The 19,808-nt window shown below is 42.0% G+C and overlaps 1 protein-coding gene across 3 annotated transcripts in view; it reads left to right on the forward strand.

Moving 5' to 3' along the window:
- Kif16b (kinesin family member 16B) overlaps positions 1–19,808 on the forward strand; it is a 267,459-nt gene that overhangs the window by 20,484 nt on the left and 227,167 nt on the right. For all 3 annotated transcript variants that reach the window (XM_013010887.1, XM_013010888.1, XM_013010886.1), the window contains exons 2-3: positions 14,994–15,063; positions 18,044–18,157. In XM_013010887.1, coding sequence (XP_012866341.1) covers positions 14,994–15,063; positions 18,044–18,157 — 184 coding nt within the window. The remainder of the gene's footprint in view (positions 1–14,993; positions 15,064–18,043; positions 18,158–19,808) is intronic.

The raw sequence follows: 19,808 nt of genomic DNA on the forward strand, positions 1-19,808 counted from the left end.
GAGTTTGAAAGTTTTGTGATTGGCTGTTTTGCCTTTGCCATCTTTCCCCTGTCCTCTGAAGCTGGAGAGGCAGCTATCTCTAATCAGTACTGGCTACAGCTGATAAATTTTCTGTACCACATTCCTTAGTCTTTGAAGCTATGTTTGTAGTTACTGATTTGCTATTTCTTATCTGTTTATGCATTCAGCAGTCATTGAGTGCGTGTGAGAAATGGCTTTTTCCTCTTTTGGACAGTGGCTCAATTAAATCAAGTGTGATTTCTTTGGGAATGCCACTGCCCTCCAATTCTAAACTTATGTACACTGGTCAGAACTGCAAAGGATGCTGAAGCCCTTTTCATTGTTCTACTAGGTCCTGTGGCAGTGTGGAAGCATGTGGTGGCGTTGGGAGGTCTGAGACTTGGGGCATCAGGGAGGGCACTTACAGGGAGACAGCTCAGTTCAGAGCTACATGGGGATTATTAGTCCAGGAGGTCGATTGTAGCAGAGGAGGGAAGAACTTGTGGGAGGCCCAGAGGCCTCATTGGAAGACCTGAAAGAAGTTCATTGTGGCACGAACTCATATTGTTCTTGCCAGGGCATTCCCAGCAGTTTGATATATCTGTGTGGTAGTTATCTGTATGAAATGACTTCTTTCTTTATTTTTAAACTTATTTTCAGAGGCGCATGTGGCTGTTGTCAAGTGCCTTCTCTGTGACTTAAAGCTAAGGACCTCTCTGTGTCAGAGTTTGCTAGTTCAAGTGTTGAACTGGGTTTGTGAGGCTTTGACGATGTAAATAAGGTGGGAACCTGAAACATGAGGGAGACCTGGGAATCATTAATGTGCAGGAGAAAGGAGGTTGGATTAAATAAAGAGCATGATTCATAATAATGGATTGGAAGGTGACACTTGAGCAGAAGTAGAACTGCTCATTTGATGTCATCCTATTATCTGAAGATGAGGTCTCCGGGGAGGCCCCAGACAGTGAATGACATTAGCTGTGCTACAGCTCCACCTCTCTCCTTTCCCCCACCAAATGAGGTCCAATTAGAGATGTGACTGTTGCCAGGTGCAACTTGAGCCTTCCTTCACTCGAATACAGCTGTCTTTGGAGGGGTTCTGCTCTGTTGGACCCAGACTCCTTGGTCACCTGAACTACAGAAATGAGGCCAGAGCTGTTATGCTATGGGTTGCTTTTTTGCAAAACCCCTGGAGATATCAGCTTTCTTACCTGACTGAAGCCATTCTGGCGTGATAACAAGTTTTTTTTTTTTTTTTAATTTGCTTCTAAGTTGTAGTGTATTCACTTTCAAGGAATCTGGAGTGAATTGTGAGTGTTAAAAACCTGCTCAGATTGTCTCCGATTCACAGCTCTGAGAGATTGGTTGGCAGCTTCATTCTTCAGCAGTTGCTTACCTCAACTGGAGAGAGGGGAAGAGGGAGAATGAGAGAAGAGACAGATACAACCTCCTCACGGGTAGCTTCTTTAATAAATCCTAAATAAGAAATTAGAAAACTTGAACAAATCATACCTTATCTGCCAGCTTAGATGGTTTGTATTTAATATTTTGTTAAAAGTGACCTGATTGCTGTCATTACATCAGCCTGCATTTTCATTGCTGTCTTTCCTTGGAGCCATCATAGATGGGAAAAGAGAATGAACTCTTAACATATAGTATGTGGACGTTTGAGAGGACACAGAGCCTGCAGATTCAGTGCTCCATTAGACCTGTGAGAGGTTCTTATTGTTAGAGGCACAATCCCTCCTCCTCTCTATAAGTTTCTTGCTGCACAGGCCTCTTCTGTGTATGGAGTCAGGCTAGGGGACTAACTATAGTTGGACCTTGGAGAGCTGTGTGCAACTTCAGAGTGGATCCATATTCCTACTTTTCCCTGTAGATGGGCATAGGTGGGCCATTTATCTCTATATGTTTCATGAGAAGTCAGAAATCCAGGGTCTCATGTAAAAATCTCAAGATTTTTAAAATATGGCAGCTAATCAATCACAGACTTGTTAAAAACACAGACCTAGTCCTAGAATACCATTTTAAGCTTCTGCCTTTTACTGCTTAAAAACCCGGATTCTTCCTTTGTTTTATTTAAACTGTTTACTTTTGGCCATTCCTACACTGTTACCCTTAATGTCCTGGGAAAGTGTTTCTAAGCGGTCTCTCCTCAATTTTTCCTGTGTAAGCAGCCCTCAACTTCACAGAGGGCTTAAGAGAATCTGGATGTAGGGAAATTTGGAGATTGGGGTTTCTGTTGGGCTGTGAATGGGATCAGATACAGTAGAAACCTGGGGCTCTTCCATGACCTGGCTCCAGAAGGAGCTGGTATGAACTGTTTTTGCTAATGCTGCCCAGCCACTGGTGTTTGCAGAAGTTCTATCCTTCACTGCCCTGAAGTAGCCCTGCCCCAACTGGGTGGAGTCTAAAGTGGTGGAACTGGCAAGACTTGTCCTCATGTATGCATGGGTAGACAGCTGAGTGGTTGTCAAAGCATTGGTCTATTAGAGATCCAGAACCTGGAATCAGCTCTTGGCCCTGATACGTTTGGCCACACTGCTCAGCTTTGGCAAGCATATACTTCTTTATTGAAGGGTTTGGTTGTGATTTGCCTGTTCTCATTTGGTTTGTGCAGGCCCCTGTCATAGTTTGTTTTCTCTTGTGGGTCTTGGTAGTGATACCTGATTGTATTCTGAGATTTAATGGGCCCATGGAGAAAGGAGGAGGAGGGGACACTGGAACACAACCTGCTTCCCACCTCAGGGCATCACATTTAGTGAATTTGTGGTTCTTGGGGATTTATTTATTTATTTACTTACTTACTTATTATGTTTACACTGGGGCTTGAACTCCAGGCCTGGTTATTGTCCTTTAGCTTTTTCATTGAAGAGCTGGTGCTCTACCAAATGAGCCACAGCTCCACTTCTGGTCTTGGGGTTTAAAAGCCCTTCAGAGATTACTGTCATACAGCAGAGCTGAGGAACACCTGGGTGGGAATTCTTTTTGGGGTTGATTTACTTGACAGCACCAGGTACAGCACTCCCTGGATAGCTGTCAGGCCTGATGGGTGCTCAGGAGTTACAGGGCTCTCCAGCAATGATCTGATGTTTCTTGGGATAGGGAAGATGAAGACTGCTTACACCTACAACATACTCCTTCTGTTTGTTTTCTACATTCGTATGTATTGATTACCCTTGTCCAGAAAGCCTCAGTGATGACTGGCTTAGCATGGGTCTGACCCAAATGGTCTAAAAAGAGCTGCAGCCAGATAGGCAGGGAGTAAGTCTCATCAAGCAGGGCTTCACAGGCTTTGAAAAAGGCAGAACGACTCATTTGGGGTTCAGAGAATATTCTGTAATGGGAATTTTTTGATAGCTTGTATCATTTCTTATTTAAAAAGTGTGGTTTTTAGATCATTTTCTAAGCTAAGTGAAGTCAGGTCTTTCCTTGGTTTGGCCTCCCATGTCTGGGCTGAGGTGATACACACAACCCAACCTTCAAATTGGCTTTGCTTTTATGGGTTGTCTGCTCTTAGCCAGAGATAGTTACTGTAGGTCATTGAAGGGCGCACACCATGATCATAGGCCTAGATGTCCTTTGTAAAGAGGGGACATATGTGTTTGTTCATAGGCCTATTCCTGCCCCTGGCCATTGGCTCTCTGATATGAGTGAGCATCCTGACCTTGCCCCAGAGAAGAGACATAAGAATATAGCATGTATTATATACCTTCAGACTGGACAGTCAATATATAGGCTGGATACTGGACATAATTGGCCATTATTTAAAAATGAGTGAAAGAATCTTAGTGTTATCTTTGTTTTTGTTTTTTTATCAGTCATGGGGCTTAAACTCATGGCTGGCGTACTGTCCCTGAGCTCTTTTGCTTAAGGCTAGCACTCTACCCCTTTGAGCCACAGCTCAAATTGTAGATAGTTAATTGTAGATGGTTAATTGTAGATAGAGTCTCATGGACTTTCCTGTCTGGGCTGGCTTTGAGCTGGAGTCCTCAGATCTCAGCCTCCTGAGTAGCTAGGATTACAGGTGTGAGCCACCAACCACTGGCTTAATATTATCTTTTTTTGTGTGAACTGTGACTTTTGAATTGTGTAGATCAAAGTAGAGCACCTCATAAACTTATGAAGGTCATCATAAGATAACCATATATTAATCTTCACTTTTGATGACATATGAGAAGAAATTTTGGTAGGTATATTTATAGCTTCCCTCCATTCTGTCCATTTTTGAAGGATTGAAAAGGATTGTGTTAACATTTCTTTGTTGTTGGCATGGGAGTTGGCTAAGGACAGTGTAGCATGGGCTTTTGTTTGGTTTGTTTACTGGTGTTTGCTGGCACAGGAACTGTTTGTTGAATGATGGGATGAATGCATTGATCAGGTATCTTCTTTGTGCCTGGCCTTGTGTACTTGCTTGTTTTCTTTTTTTCAGCAAAATTGTGTATTAACATAGCTCAAGAACCACAGTGTTCCTGAACATTGAGTAACATTTGAGCAAGTATCTGTAATTGGCTTTATTTAATACCACTCAATGGATGAGAAAAACAAGGCTCAGCAAAATTAGGTAACATGTCCAAAGTCCTAGAGCTGCCAGGAGTCAGGATTTCATCCCACACCTCACCCACCATGATAAACCACTTTGCTTGGCAACATGGATGTTAGGTGCTGTGCATGAATCAGATTTACTTCTTATTCCACTAAGAATGGAGGTGAAATCTTTTGAAGAAACATTTCCACAGTTTACTTTGAATTTATACCAATGCCCCTCTCCTAGTCAGTGATATATAGCCTTATTTTTGCAGGCCAATTATTATATTTTTAAAATGTAACTCTGGGGGCTGGGAAGTTGGCTCAGTGGTAAAGTGCTTGCCTTGCATGTATGAGGCCCTGGGTTCGATTCCTCAGCACCACATAAGCAGAAAAAGCTGGAAGTGGTGCTGTGGCTCAAGTGGTAGAGCTCTAGCTTTGAGCTGAAGAGCTGAGGGACAGCGCCCAGGCCTAGAGTTCAGGCCCCATGACCGACCAAAAAAAAAAAAAAAAACAGTAAGTCTGTTACTATGAACATTTTTCTAGAATAGAGATAAATCTGGAAGAGGACTGCAGAGATGGTGCAGACAAAGAACAGAGAATGCATTCTGTGTCTCATGGTGTAGCAGCAGGAACCTAAGGTATCTTTGAGTACTGAATAGTAATTTAATTTCTGAACATTGGAAAACAACATTGTTAGTAGATGTTTGTACACTCTTATTTAAATGTGTACCAGCCCTTTTAAGCTTTCACTTTTTAAAATGGCTGTATGTTTTGGGAAAGCATTTGGAAGAAGTTTGGCATATATACTTCCTTGTTATCTTGAAGGAGTTATAAAGTCCTCCATACTTTGGTCCTGTAGTCAGGGTCATGGCTGTGGACCTATGGGAAGAGATGAGCTTCTTTTCTACTTTTGCAGTGAAGAAGGCAGCATGTGTCAAATTCACTGGTATTTATGGGGAAAATGCACCTGCATTTAACCATTTAATGTGGGGTGTAGATCCACATTGGGCTAAAAAAAAAAAGTGTCTTGTTTTCAGTTCAGCCCTTGTTGAAAGGTGAATCATCCCAGAAGCCACATTTTGAAATATAGAATATTGGAGTCTTTATTATACAGTTAACAGGCTGCAGGCTGCCCATTGTTATAAAGACCTGCAGCCCCCAAATACTCATAACACAGCTAGCAAGCATGTTAAAGAGGAAAGAAATAACAAAACAATACCAACAAGCCAATTCAGCTTCAATGGAGAGCTGAATTGGGACACAGGACATGATCACAGAGATACACATGGCATTGGTGAGGGTGGCTAGGCTGGTCCGGGCCTAAACGGGTCAGTGCAAGGGGCAGATCCACAGGAAATTCCCAGTACCAGGCACTGGACTGACAGATTCAATAACCTATCAGCCAAGTGCCCGCCCCTGCCTCCAGGGATCCAGGCACACCCATCACCTGGGAAGCAGGTGATAGGCAGGGGTTTTCTTTCCCCAGCATGAAGACAAGATGCCAGACCCTAATATCCACCATATGACCAATATGGCCAGCCAGACCTGACCTCCTTACTTCACTGTGTCATTCATCCCCTTACACAATTATTGCTGTGTATATATGCCATGACCCCAAGGGATGCCCAAGATAGCACCACATTTTATATATACTATGCTTTTTATCATATTCACGAGAAAGTTTAGTTTGTAAAGTAGATGCAGTAAGAAATTAACAAAAGTGACTAACAAAATAGAAAAGTTATGTGATACACAGTGATAACAATTTTGTGAATGTGCTCTCTTCTCTTTAAAGAGACAAGTGTTTGAATTTTATGAAATTAATACTATCTTTGGTAACAAACTGCAGATTAGAGAGGACCACTGTGCTCATGTTCATTCATCCAATCACTTGCTTTGTGTAAAGACAATGCTAGCTATTTTGAGATCCATAAAGTTGAGCATCAACTCTGCTCCCAGGAAACTTCTAAATGGAAGATAAATGTGTAGTTGTCCACCAATCTAACAGTCTTAATGTGGTAATGGTTGGGAGTGGCCAGGAAGGCTTCCTAAGGATGAGATACTTTTATGGGCTTTGAAAAACAAGTCAGACAGAGGAGAAAGATATATCCAGGCAAAAGGACCAGCCTGAGCAAGGCTAAGCACGCTAGTGTTTCCTGCTAGAAGGGATAGTTTGGAATGGGCAGAAGGTGGGTGCTGGTGTACTATGTGGTAGAAGCTGAGGTTGATGGGCTTCTTGGGCCCTGGACTAGTACCTGATAGATTAGATGATTTATACCCTGTTGAGAGAGGCTCCTTTGAATGATTCTTTGTGTTAGGGATAGGCTCATTGTGTTCCTGTAGAAGCCCCTTGATCTTGAAGCTCCTGCTCTTTGGAATGTGGTTGCATTGAATTAGGGGTGTTAGGCTTTACTGTCAGCAATCCTCTGTAGCTTTGAAGTAATGGTTACTTTCTTTCTGTGACCTTGTGCAGTGCTCGCTCTGTAGGGGCAGCTTGGGTTAATCATGGAACCTCCTTGGTCCTCAGTTTTCTCTGTCAGAGGTCATGGGCCAGGTCTCTTGCTTTATTTATTTATTTATTTATTTATTTTGTGGGGGAGTCTGATCGTGGGTCCTGAACTCTGGGCTTGGGCGCTGTCCCTCAGCTCTTCAGCTCAAGGCTAGCGCTCTACCTACCACTTGAGCCATAGAGCCACTTCCGGCTTTTTTCTTTTTGCTTATGTGGGGCTGAGGAATCGAACCCAGGGCCTCAAGCATGCAAGGCAAGCACTCTACCACTGAGCCACCTTCCCAGCCCCTCTTACTTTCTTTTGAAGCTGTCCTTTTCAGCTGCTGTATTTCCATGAACCACATCTTGGCTCTCCAGCCTTTTGTTATGTTAGCCCCTGGTTATCCTCCCTGCAGAGAGCCCCAAATTTCCTCATGTATCAGCATCTTTGTTCCAGAGCAACAGAATTCATTCAGTCCTTTATAATTCCAGGCTTGAATTTTTTAAGGTCTGAAATTCTTCCCATGGTCTACTAGCTTTTCTCAGTGGAGATCAGGCTTCCATAATAATTAAGTCCCAATGGCCTGAGGAAGGCATCTGTTGCATATAATGCATTGACTTCTCTCTGTAGAATCATGCTAGCTGTGTACCTTCTTTAGGGGAAGTGGTAAAATAGAGTTGTGACAAGGGTCTCTGAACCAATCATGGCAATCTCCTTATGCCAATGAAGGTTTGTGTTGGATTGTATTTGGTTCCATCACAGGTCGTCTGCTGGGTCACCAGGGGAACGAAGTGTCCAGGGTTGAAGTGGCTATTGTGGTGGCAAAAGTCAGTACAAACAGCTTGTTGAGGCAGTGCCCAGTGGAACTAGGGTCTGGTTTGAGTGATGGCAGGAGGGCAGTCTAGCCATGGCTGACATTCCTTTGTTTGAGGCAGCCAGGGGCCTGAGAAAAGGTCCAGAAACTGTAAATTGGGAAAGTTAAGTTTCCCTAAGCCCCAACACCTCATATTAAAGGCAAAGATAAACATTCGAAAGCCGGCTTACAGACTGGAGGTATGACTCAAGTGGTAGATCACCAGCTGATCAAGTAAGCTGAGTGAATGTGAGGCCTGAGTCCAAACCCTGGTACTGACAAAAATAAAGTAATACATACAAACAAAACAAAAACAAGTGCCATTTGGTAGGGCTAAGAAACTCAGCTTGCAGACCCTAAGGTATCTAGAAGGCTCTCAGAAGAGAGTTGATTAGGGGAGATTTGAATCTTGGACATTGTTTTGCTGAGTGGAGGGCAGCAATAAATTGAGGAAGTACTGGAGGGTTTCAAGAGCTGGGGGAGGTGTGCAAGTTCCAGGCCAGAGCTTTGCCCTCTATACAGCCACACCCTTCTGCTTGGAGTATCAATTAACCTTTGACTTGTCCTAGAACATGATGAGTCACCCAGTGTTTCAAGCAGGGACTTTTGTCTTTTAATCAGCTGAATTTATTTGGATTATTAAAGTAATATTTAATCATGCTGAAGAGTGAAATATTTAAGTCCATTTTGTCATTTCCTGAGGCCCTGCTTTAGGTCTCTCCCTGGCATAACCTGATGAACAATTTCTGTTTATCCTTCCAGAAATGATTTGCACATCTAGACGCCTACAAATGCAATGTTCTTGGCCCTGTTTATCTATCTATTGACTGCCATCGGCATGCTGTTTTGCTGCTTAGTCCATTCCCTGCTTACTGTGTCCCTTGAACTTCTTTCCATACTATTACAAATGGAACTTATGTATTTTTAAAAAAAAATACGTTTATTTTTAATTTTTTTTATTTTTGCAATTGAATGTCCTGCTACTGAAATGAAGGCATTAAATATCGGTTCCCGGATGTGCCTTTTAAGGCAAGGAGGAAGGTTCTGGTTTGCTTTAGAACTCAGAATATGGGCTGAGTGCCGGTGGCTCATACCTGTAATCCTAGCTTTTCTGGAGGCTGAGATCTGAGGATCACGGTTCAAAGCCAGCCCAAGCCGGAAAGTTCATGAGACTCTTATTTCCAATAAACTACCAGAACACCGGAAGTGGTGCTGTGGTTCAAGTGGTAGAGTGCTAGTCTTGAGTTAAAGAACTGAGGTTCAAGCCCCATGACTGACAAAACAAAAAAAAAAAGCACCCCCTCCCCTAAACCCCTCAGAGAATGTCACTACTAGTAAGACTCTTCCAAGCTACTTGTCTGGTTTGGCAATCCCAGACTGGCTATGTGTTATAGAAAAAATACCACTAGCAGAATGGGTAGAATCAATTTGAATTGCTGAATAATTTAAATACATTAAAAATACTTGGACCAAGTTTTTTTTTTTTTTTTTCCCTCCTAACTCAACTGAAAGCCAACATAATGTTTCTTTTTCTCCCCCTTTCACCAATTGGATAGTTTAAATCTTTTCCTTCCAGTTCCTCCCAACCCCTCCAGTATTGATCTATAACTCAGCATACATGCTCCAGCTAGCTCGTTTGCAGCATCTTATGATCTGGTTTCCAGACCTTTCAAATAAATTACTTATTTATATGAAGGGGCCGTAATTGACTTTTCAGTTGAGGAACTCAATTCACCAAAGTGGTCAGGGAGAGACAGAGTTCATTTTGCTCTATTATCAAATCAATGTTCCAACAATATTTTAGGATTATTTGTTTTCCTCAGTATAAGAAAAACGTCAAGATTTACCCTGCAACTTTCTTAAATGTCAGAAGAAATTGACTAGAGGCTGGAGATCTCTCAGGGTCTGTGTTTTATAGTCTCTGTTGGGGGATCTAAGCATCATTGCGGAGTGTGAGTATTGCCTGTGTGCTCTTGGGACTGGGTGAGACAGGGAGCGAGACTTGGTTCTTGTGCCTCTGGGGTTCTCTACAGACCAACCAAAATGGCATCAGTAGGGACGAGGCCTGTGTGTGTGTGTAGGTGGGTGTGAGCTAGGTAGAGGCTCGAAGGTTGTTTCTGAAGGTTGATTTGGAGAAGTGAACTGGACTAATAAAGACAAGTGTTGTATGGGAATGTAGGAAGATCCAGTGTGTGGGAGGCAAGGATGATTGTAGGCTGGGTGAGCGCCATTTGTTTGGTAATTCAGTTCATCTAGCCCATGAAGAAGCAGCCAGTTTCTGATGGCATCTGAGTTGCAGGCACCACGCGGTGGCAGACTTTGTGAACACAATCAAGCAGAACCTGCACTCTTCTCTTTAAAAAAAATTGTTATTATAAAGATGATCTACCGAGGGTTTACAGTTATGTAAGTCAGGTAATGAATATACTACTTTTTGGACAGTGTCACCTTTTCTCTTGCAGTGAGTATACTCTTAAAAGAAGTTCATAGTCCGGTAGGTGAGACACCAGGAGGCCATCTAACTGGTGATGAGACAGAGACTTGGAGAAGGATTTCCAGAGACTGTGAGTCTAAGTCTAGTTCAGAGCGGTGTTTGGGAGAGGCCAAGACAGGTAATCTATTATTAGAGTGCTAAAATGAGTTAGAGTTAGATCACAAAGAGACAAAGAAGTTAGAGAGGTAGTGGTCTGACCTGGGACGATGGCTCCAGAGGCCAAGAATATGGCTAAGGTTCAGTAGATAATGGACAGAACTAGGTAATGGGGTGTTGCATAGGGGAATGGTGATAAGGCTGTTTGATAGAGTGTGTGACATGGGCCTTAAAGTCACCTTGACATGTAATAGGCTCTAGAGGTGATGAGGTCATGAACAGAAGCCAGAATCTCCACTGGATGTTGGGGTCAGCGCAGGATTGGTCAGTGGGATGTGGAGGGAAGAGGGTATTAGGGTCTTCTTTCTTCCTTTCCATTTTTGAAATGTTTGGAAGTTTGCCAACATCTTTAAATCTACAAGGAATACGTACACATACGTACACCAAAAAGGGTAGTTTCAACATTGTATAACGACCTGTCATGGAGATTATATTGCCTTAGCTATTTTTAGGAACTAGGATGAGTTTTGTTCCCTGGCTAAAATTCTAGCTAGTATCTTTGTTTTAAAGACTAGATTATAGTAAAGAAAAGCATCTTTTTCTTTTTCTTTTGGTATTTAAAGAACAAACTAGGAAATTATGTATGCAGTTTGCATTCTGAAATAGATGGCCTTCACTTTAATCATGATGATGTATAGTTATCTGTTTTAAACTTCTGTTTTAAAATGACTATTTAAGCTATTGGCTACCACCACTGACAGTGGGAGGTTGAATGTCACTAGCAGACAGTCTGGGTCCAGCAAAAGCTAGACACTCATGGCTTGGCAAGGTTCTGAGAGTGAGTGAACCTGGATATTGTGATACTGGAATGGCTTTGTAGGTCAGAGTCTGTCATTTACTGTTCTTGATTAGAAGCCATTGTATCACTTAAGACTCAAGAATAGAGAGAATGTTAGCTGACCCATATTGTATCTGTATTCTGTCACTCAGTTTTAGAAATACAATGTAAAAGTCAAAGAACAAAGTTCGGTTTCCTACTATAAGAAGCACATTATGTAGTCTTATTTCATGTAAGTAAGTGTAAGACAAGTATATGACTGCATCATACTGAATACAGTGTCAGAGCTATGCTTCTCGCATTTCACTATTCATTCAGTAGGACTTGCAATCTCTCATTTCTAACCTTCTACCTGCACCCCATGGCTGCTGATGCTGCTGGCTCCTCAAGGCACATTTTGAGTAGGTGGAGTCTGAGCTAGGGGTTCCTATCTGTGCGACTTACTTTTCTTGTCACTGTGACAGAATACCTGGCATGAATAACTTAAGGGACGAAGGATTTTAGTGGACTGTTTCAGAGGTTTCAGTCCATCATGGCAGGGATGTGTAGTAGGATAGAATGATTGCTTGTACGAGCTTCTTTTCCCCTTTCATCCCATCCTGGCCCCAGGATATGCGAGAGAGTGCTGTTCAGGGCAGGTCTTCTCCATCTTGGAAAGAATCTCACTGGTACCCTAGAGGTGAGCTTTCCTAGTCTCATAGGCACTTGTAAATTCAGTCAAAGTGGTAAGCAAAATTAGCCATCACATTATATCTTTTGATTGTATTAGGTTTCTAATGGCGAAAATGCTCTCAGAATAATGAACAGTGGGCTCTCAGGATAGTGAATCTGCCACCTGCTCCCTGTGCCTTCCACATTGCTCTCTAGTGCACAGAATTTCAGGGAGCTTGTGAAGCCTTTGCTCCTCCCTCTTGTGAAAGTGGTTAATAAAAAAAAAGATGCTTCTATTATATAACAGTCTTTGTAGTGTTTTTATAGAGTAGATAGATGTTGACTTAACTGGAAAGCAGTGTTGAGATGACTAATGAGTCTGAATAAGTGATCATATAGAAGGTTCTTTGGGCTGAGCTGTGACAAGGGGACTAGGATAGGATGTTAGGCTTGCAGAAGGCGTGGTGGTCATGTGTGAGACACACTGCTGTTTCACAGGCAAGAATTGATAAGAATTGTGAGAGTGGACGTGTTTTGTTTCTGCAAGGCCCAGATGGCTGGATAGTTTTGTTGTCTCCAGAGGTATGTTAGTAATAGTGATTTTGATATTAAAAATTTGGACACACTAGGTTAGGGAATGAATGAGAAACAACCCATGGTGGAAATGACGTGAAACCACATGAGGTGGTGATGGTATAGATGATGCCAGTGGGCACATTTTAGGTAGTTGCCAAAGGACGTGTGTGTGTGTGTGTGTGTGTGTGTGTGTGTGTGTGTGTGTGTGTGTGTGTGTGATTTACACCTTCCTCGTCATCAGGACTCTCAGAGAGGACAGCACAAGAGAGAGCCAGCAGAAAAGATGTATAGTATTTTGTAATCAGCCCTGGAAGTGACAAATCCTCTCTTGGGAGTGTTTATGTCCTGGTCATTGGTCATCCCACATTCAAGGGGAGGGGATTACACTGGTGTTTATATGGGGGCTGGCACTTACCATCTTCTATGGCAGTCCTGCTTTCTTGTATAGCAAGTTTCAGGTATTTGTACTGAGCTGTTTCTGCAAGGAGCCCTGACTTTAGTAGGAAAGTGTGGACATACATTGAGCAGAAGATTCTAGGTCTTTTCAGTGAACAAAGCTAGGAAGGTTGAGTTTTTGCTACCTACAGTGCTTGGGATCACAGTGTTTGCTTTGCTTCAGGGTTCACATCTGTTTTGGAATATTTGCATATACAAACTGAGCTGTCTTGAGGATGAGACCCAACGGTTATCATGAAATTCATTTATGCATATATGCATATTCATATATGCATATATATGTACATGATTCAAATGGTAGAGCACTAGCCATGAGCATACAAGTTAAGGGGCAATGCTCAGCCCTGAGTTCCATCCAGGCCTAGGACTGGCACAAGAAAACAAAAATTTAATTTTATTTCTCTACACATGATTTATAAATCATCATGATCTTAATACAAATAAAGTTGTATTTAAATAAACGTTGCATCAGTCAATGCCTCTCCCTATTTTCTTCTTTCTCCCTGGGTAGTCTTTTGAAGGATACTTAGCTTAGACCTTTTGTTTTTACAGAGAGGAGATAACTCTTTGATTTAGGGTGAGGTCAGGTTCCAGTAACCTTTCTGACCATTCAAAGTATCCTAAGTTGAAAGTACATGGAATGCTGCCCATTGTGGCTTAGCAGACAGTACTCTGTGCTGTGGAGTGTGGCTTTTGACACTTGTGGTAATGTGGCCATCTTGGAGCCATACTTAGCTGTCATTGCTTGGGATCACCAGAGAGGACTGGACTGAGAATAACTGGGCTGGGACAAGATCACATTCATAATTCAAACTATGCTTTCTGCTCAGTGTCTATCATGGACTGGCACTGACTGCTTCTCTGCTTTGCTCCATCTTTCACTCTACCTAACTAACCACATATCCTGGCCACTACAGCATAGCCATTTATGGTCTTCCTCATTCCTTTATCATTGGCTTGAGACTGTCCTATATGTACATAGACCTTTATGCTCTTAGAGAGTTCTTTCTATTTCTATTCCCGCTGCTTTGAGTGAAATGCTGTCTCTAGTGGATGTAACCACAGGGTGAGAGGTTGTGCAGAAGCTATCTGGTTGGTCTTGCCAGGGATGACGTCCTTTCTTCTGTACCCAAGAATGCGGGCTGCTTTGTCACAAGGCCTAGTCCTTCATGGCTTCTGTCATTTCCTCTCCTTACCTGGCTCATAGCTAGAAATCTCTTCAATTTTGACAACACATCATTTGTCAATCATATATATATATCTATATCTATATGTATATATCTATATCTATAATCGGCCATGGGGCTTGAACTCAGGGCGTGCATGCTGTCCCTGAGCTCCTTTGCTCAAGGTTAGAACTCTACCACTTTGAGCTACAGTGCCACTTCCGGTTTTCTAATGGTTCATTGGAGATAAGAGTCTCACAGACTTTCTTGCCTCAGCTGGGTTTGAACTGTAATCCTCATATCTCAGTCTTCTGAGTAGCTAGGATTACAGGTGTGAGTCACCAGCACCTGGCTCAATCATAGTTTTTAATAATGACTTTTCCTTTTTTTGTGGGTTGTGGGGCTTGAACTCTGAGTTTGAGTACTGTCCCTCAGTTTTTCAGCTCAAGGCTAGCACTCTGCTACTTGAGCCACAGTGTCACTTCTGGTTTTTTGGTGGTTTATTAGAGTTAAGAGTCTTACCGACTTTCCTCCCCAGGCTGGCTTTGAACTGTGATCCTCAGATGTCAGCCTCTGATAGGGTGAACCATTGGTGCCTGGCTTAATGTTGAATTTTGTGTGTGTGTGTGTGTGTGTGTGTGTGTGTAGCTGTGTGTGTGTGTATGTGTGTGTGTGTGTGTCTGTGTATGTCTACATGCTTCTGTGTGTTAGTAAAAATTTGGGAGCAAAGTCATCAGAGCTTACTCTTCAGATTTCTTTTGAAACAAAGCCACATATGTGAAAAGTAAGCAAAATGTGTATGTGTGTTTTAAATAATCTTTTTCTTCTATTACCTGTTCTGCAGGGAAAAGGACTTGGAGGCCAAGTTCATTATACAAATGGAGAAAAGCAAAACAACAATCACAAACTTAAAGGCAAGTATCAAACTAGCCCTGCTCCGGTTCCATGAGCTCTACCATTGGGTTAAAGGGCAGATAAATGAAAGAATGGAATGTGCCTGCCTGCCATTTCTGCATCCCTTCTTCTGCATTCAGTTAACCACGCCTGCCTCTTGGCTGAGATTTTTTCTTAAGGCAGAAGATCTGGTGCCTGTTTCTGCTCTCCTTTCTGATCTCATATGAATTGGGAGCTAGATACATTTGTTATTCTGGTCTTTGAGCTCCTGAGTCAGAATCAGTCCCAGGCATTTTTATCCTGTCTTTGTAGCAGTCTTAGCTGGAAATGGACTATTCTATGAAGCACTGGGGACACTTTGCTCCCAGGTTTGTTCCATTTTTAATGGAAATTCTGATGTTTTATAACACTTGAAGATTTGATAACTATTATTTAAAATTCAGGAGGTAAAAGATTTAAAGGGAATCTCAATTACTTTCTGGAAAAGAAGGAAAATTATTTTTTTTAAAGGCAACTTCTTCCTTTTTCATTTAAAATATCCTATTTGTTTGTCCTTTAACATTTATTAAGGACCCAGAATGAATTTCGCTTGGGGAGAAAACAAAGATGAAATTAATAGTAAGGAAATCATGTACTTTATGGGTTTAGCTCCTTTCTGTTTAGATAGCTGGCAAGTTTGTGTTTGTGAGGTCTGTTGCTCCATGGCTAGGTAGATTCAGTCTGAGGAATGGGTTTCTGTTAATTGCTGGCTCACAGCTTGGATATTATTGGATCCTTTTTCAGAGTATTGTGACTTGATCTACAGTGATAAATGTGAGGATGCGCCTATCTTCCCGCTGGGCAGAACTGTGGATAATTCTGTATGCCTCCTTGCTGGCTCTGATGGAAGCATTTTCATAAAGATTAGAATGTCTGTCTCTCTCTCTGTTTCTCCCTCCCTCCCTCCTTTCTTTCTCTCTTTCTCCTTCCCTTCTTTCTTTCTCTCTCCCTTCCCTTCCCTCCCTTCCCTTCCCTCCCTTCTCCCCCTTCCCTCCCTTCCCTCCCTCCCTCGCTCGCTTCCTTCCTTCCTTCCTTCCTTCCTTCCTTCCTTCCTTCCTTCCTTCCTTCCTTCCTTCCTTCCTTCCTTCCTTCTATCACATAAGCAACAGCTCTAGACCACCTTGAGCTCTAGCCCTCTGGAGCCCTTCCACCTTGACTTCCTTCATGCTCTCAGGTTCCCACCAGTTCTCATTGGCCATTCCTTGCTGTCAGTTACCTTCCTTTTGCTTCATGTATCTTTGTTCTTTGTTCTTGGGGAACAGACGCCTGGTCTGGATGAATCTCCTTTTTTTGTGCACTGGGCGGGAGGGGGTGGTATTCTGACATTTTCTTTTCTTTAGTAGGTAGATTAAATGCCAGATTTTTACTGTTTTGATATGTTGTTAAATTTTTTAAATGTTTTAACAATTGTTTCTTTTTCTTCTTCTTCTTTTTTTTTTGGTCCAGTCGTGGGGCCTGAACTCTGGGCCTGGGTGCTGTCCCTCAGCTCTTCAGTTCAAGGCTAGTGCTCTACCACTTGAGCCACAGCGCCACTTCCGGCTTTTTTCAAAAATTTTTGTTTATGTGGTGCTGAGGAATCGAACCCAGGGCCTCATGCATGCAAGGCAAGCACTCTACCACTGAGCCACCTTTCCAGCCCCCAATTGTTTCTTTTTGATAGATTAATAGTACTGAAATATGTGTTACACCGTGATACTGTTTAGCATATGTATTTTAGCATATATCTAATGAGCTGTGAAATTTTAGAGACACATGATTTTTTTTTTTTTCGTAGGACTGCACAGGACCTTGAGATTGTTAGCAGATGGTTTACCACTTGAACCATATCTCCAGGTCTTTTAGCTTTGGTTGTTGTTGCTTTTTGTTTAGTTTTTTTTTTTTTTTGATAGAGACTTGTGTTTTTTTCTGAGGTCAGTCTTAGCCTATAATCCTTCTCTAAATCACTAGTAATTATGACAGCAGGTGTGTACCCCCATGGCCACCTAGTTTGTTTGTTGAGTTGGGGTCTTGCTAAGCTTTTGCCTGATTTGGCCTCAAAATTCTATCCTACTAATTGCTGCCTTTTTGGTAGCTGGAATTACAAATATGTGCCACCTTTCCCGCCTTCATATAAAGATTTTTTTTCTTCCCCTGGGTACTGGGGCTTGAACTGAGGGCTTCCAGCTTGCTTGGCTTGTTTATAGCTGGTGCTCTGCCACTTGAGCCACACCTCTAACTCTGCTTATTGTTGGTTAATTAGAGATGGAATCTCATACTAATTTGCCTGTTCTGGCTTTGAACTGTGATTCTCTAGTTCTTGGCCTCCTAAATAGCTAGGACTACAAGGGTGAACCACCAAGGCCAGTACCATTTAAAATATTGAAATACGGTTTTTAGATTAGTTTTAACACATAGGTAAGGCATAGGCAAACAGCTGTAACAAACTTACATTAGGATAAGTTTTGACTCTCAGATGAGGAAAATTACTTGTGATGAAGTGTAGCTGGAAAGCTTCATAGAAGAGGAGTTTTAAAGTATCTGTTGGGCACCAAGTCACACACTGTAGCAGTGCCCATGATTGTATTTGTGACCAACAACACCAGAGTTCTGAATTGTTCAGTGTGGTGGGTCTAACTGGAGAGTGCAGTAGAAATTATTGAAGATGGGGGAAATAGAGACTGACTAGGGTATTCGGTTCACATAAGTTAATCAAAATAAAATCAACAACAGTAGAGAACTTGGGTTGGTGTGCGTTTAGATTGCATTTAAGTTGTATCTATTTTTGTAGAGAGGCCGATAGGAACTAAATGCTTCTCAGTCAGGGTGTAAGTATAAAAAACTGGTAATTATTAAGGAATAGACATTTTGCTTTCTTGTCTTTTCTCCAATTGCAGTACCTTTTATATTATTATTTATTTTATTTTTCTTTATTTATTTTTATACAGTACTACTGTAACTACCAACATACTCATCTTGTTCTAGATACCAGAAGGAGGAACTGGGGACACAGGAAGAGAACGGACCAAGACTTTCACCTATGACTTTTCTTTTTATTCTGCTGATACGAAGAGTCCAGATTATATCTCACAAGAAATGGTATGATGTGGTATTTTCACAGTCTTTCTTTTCTTTTCTTTTTTCTTTTTTGGTCCAGTCGTGGGATTCTGAACTCTGGGCCTGGGCGCTGTCCCTCAGCCCTTCAGCTCGAGGCTAGTGCGCTACCACTTGAGCTATAACACCACTTCCGGCTTTTTTTTTTCTGCTTATGTGGTACTGAGGAATCAAACCCAGGGCCTCATGCATGCAAGGCAAGAGCTCTACCACTGAGCCACCTTCCCAGCCCACAGTGTTTCTTTTCTTATCAAGAAAACTTACCTTCCCTAAAACACCTGAAAATACTATGCTAGTGTTTTTTCTGAGTATAATTTATATAGGTTTATATTTGGCCAACTGGTCTTTGATTGTACCATAAGACCTTTTACATAACCTGGCAAAGATTCATTCCTCACATGTTGGTTTATTTGTTTTTTCACTTTGAATATTATAATCACATTATTTAATTGGTTTCAAAAGTTGGATATGGTTAATGTCTGGATGGAGCTCTACGAATAAAACACTTGGAGTGATGTTTATGTTTGTACCTGATGAAGAGGCCTCTTCCTTGGAGTCCTGCTATGGTACAGAGCTTAACAAGTAAATTTTAAATCCAAGTCTTATCTATTCTGCTTATGTAGATCATTGTAAGTTTTGTGGATTGTGGAAGAAAGGATTCCAGAAAGAAAGAATAGTTCCTCTAGAATCTTTCTGGAACTTGGAACTGTGCTGTGACTTGTCCAAAAAAAAAAGAAAAGAAAAGAAAAAAAAGGCTTGGTAGGCTTTTGGTAGGGTTAAATTGTAGATATAAAGTAGGCAGATGAGAATAGACACAGCAGTACTCCCAGGAGATCATCAAGACACTGAAGATGACATTTCCTGTGAGCATAAGTTTATTTCCCTAGAGAGGGAAATGCTGAGTGCTTGAGCAGAGAAGGAGGGTGTTAGCATGTAGGTATCATTGCTGGGCCTCTCTCTGGCTTGTCAACAACTTCTTAGGTCTTGTGCATGTGCTCACACGTGGGTTGAAATTCCTGCCCTGCTTGTCTTGGGTTGAAATCCATCCAGGGGATTTCATCTTGCAGTGTAGAGCCTGATGAAAGTACTTAGTGATTTAGAACTTGAAGTGCGTCCCTGTACCCATGGCATTGCCTGGAAACTACAGAATCTGTAGGTTCTTGTACCCCTCCCTCTCCTTGTTTAGCTTTTCTGCTTAAGGCTCTACCACTTTAGCCATACCTAGACTTTTGGCCTTTTGCTGCTAATTGGTTAATTTTCTACATAGGCTGGCTTTGTACCATGATCTCCACATCTCAGCCTCATGAGAGTAGCTAGGATCGCAGGTGTGAGCCAACAGCACCTTATTTTTTTTTTCTCTAAAGCAAGAGCCCCAGAAGTTTGCATATAACTTTATACGTTTAGGAATGCATTTGGTTTAAAAGTAGAATTGGCTAAGAGAAGATTGTCTTTTTTTTAATTTAATTTTGTTTTATTTGTGAACATACTGTACAGAGGGGTTACAATTGCATGGGCAGGATAATGTGTACATTTCTTACCAAGCATTGCATCCTCCTCCTTTGTTTACCCTTCACATCCCTTCCCAGCCTTCCCCCTCCCCCCCAATCCCAATCCTTCTCCTTCCCCCCCTTCCCCC

Source organism: Dipodomys ordii, unplaced genomic scaffold (assembly GCF_000151885.1).
Source record: "Dipodomys ordii isolate 6190 unplaced genomic scaffold, Dord_2.0 Scaffold13, whole genome shotgun sequence".
Lineage (NCBI taxonomy): Eukaryota > Metazoa > Chordata > Mammalia > Rodentia > Heteromyidae > Dipodomys > Dipodomys ordii.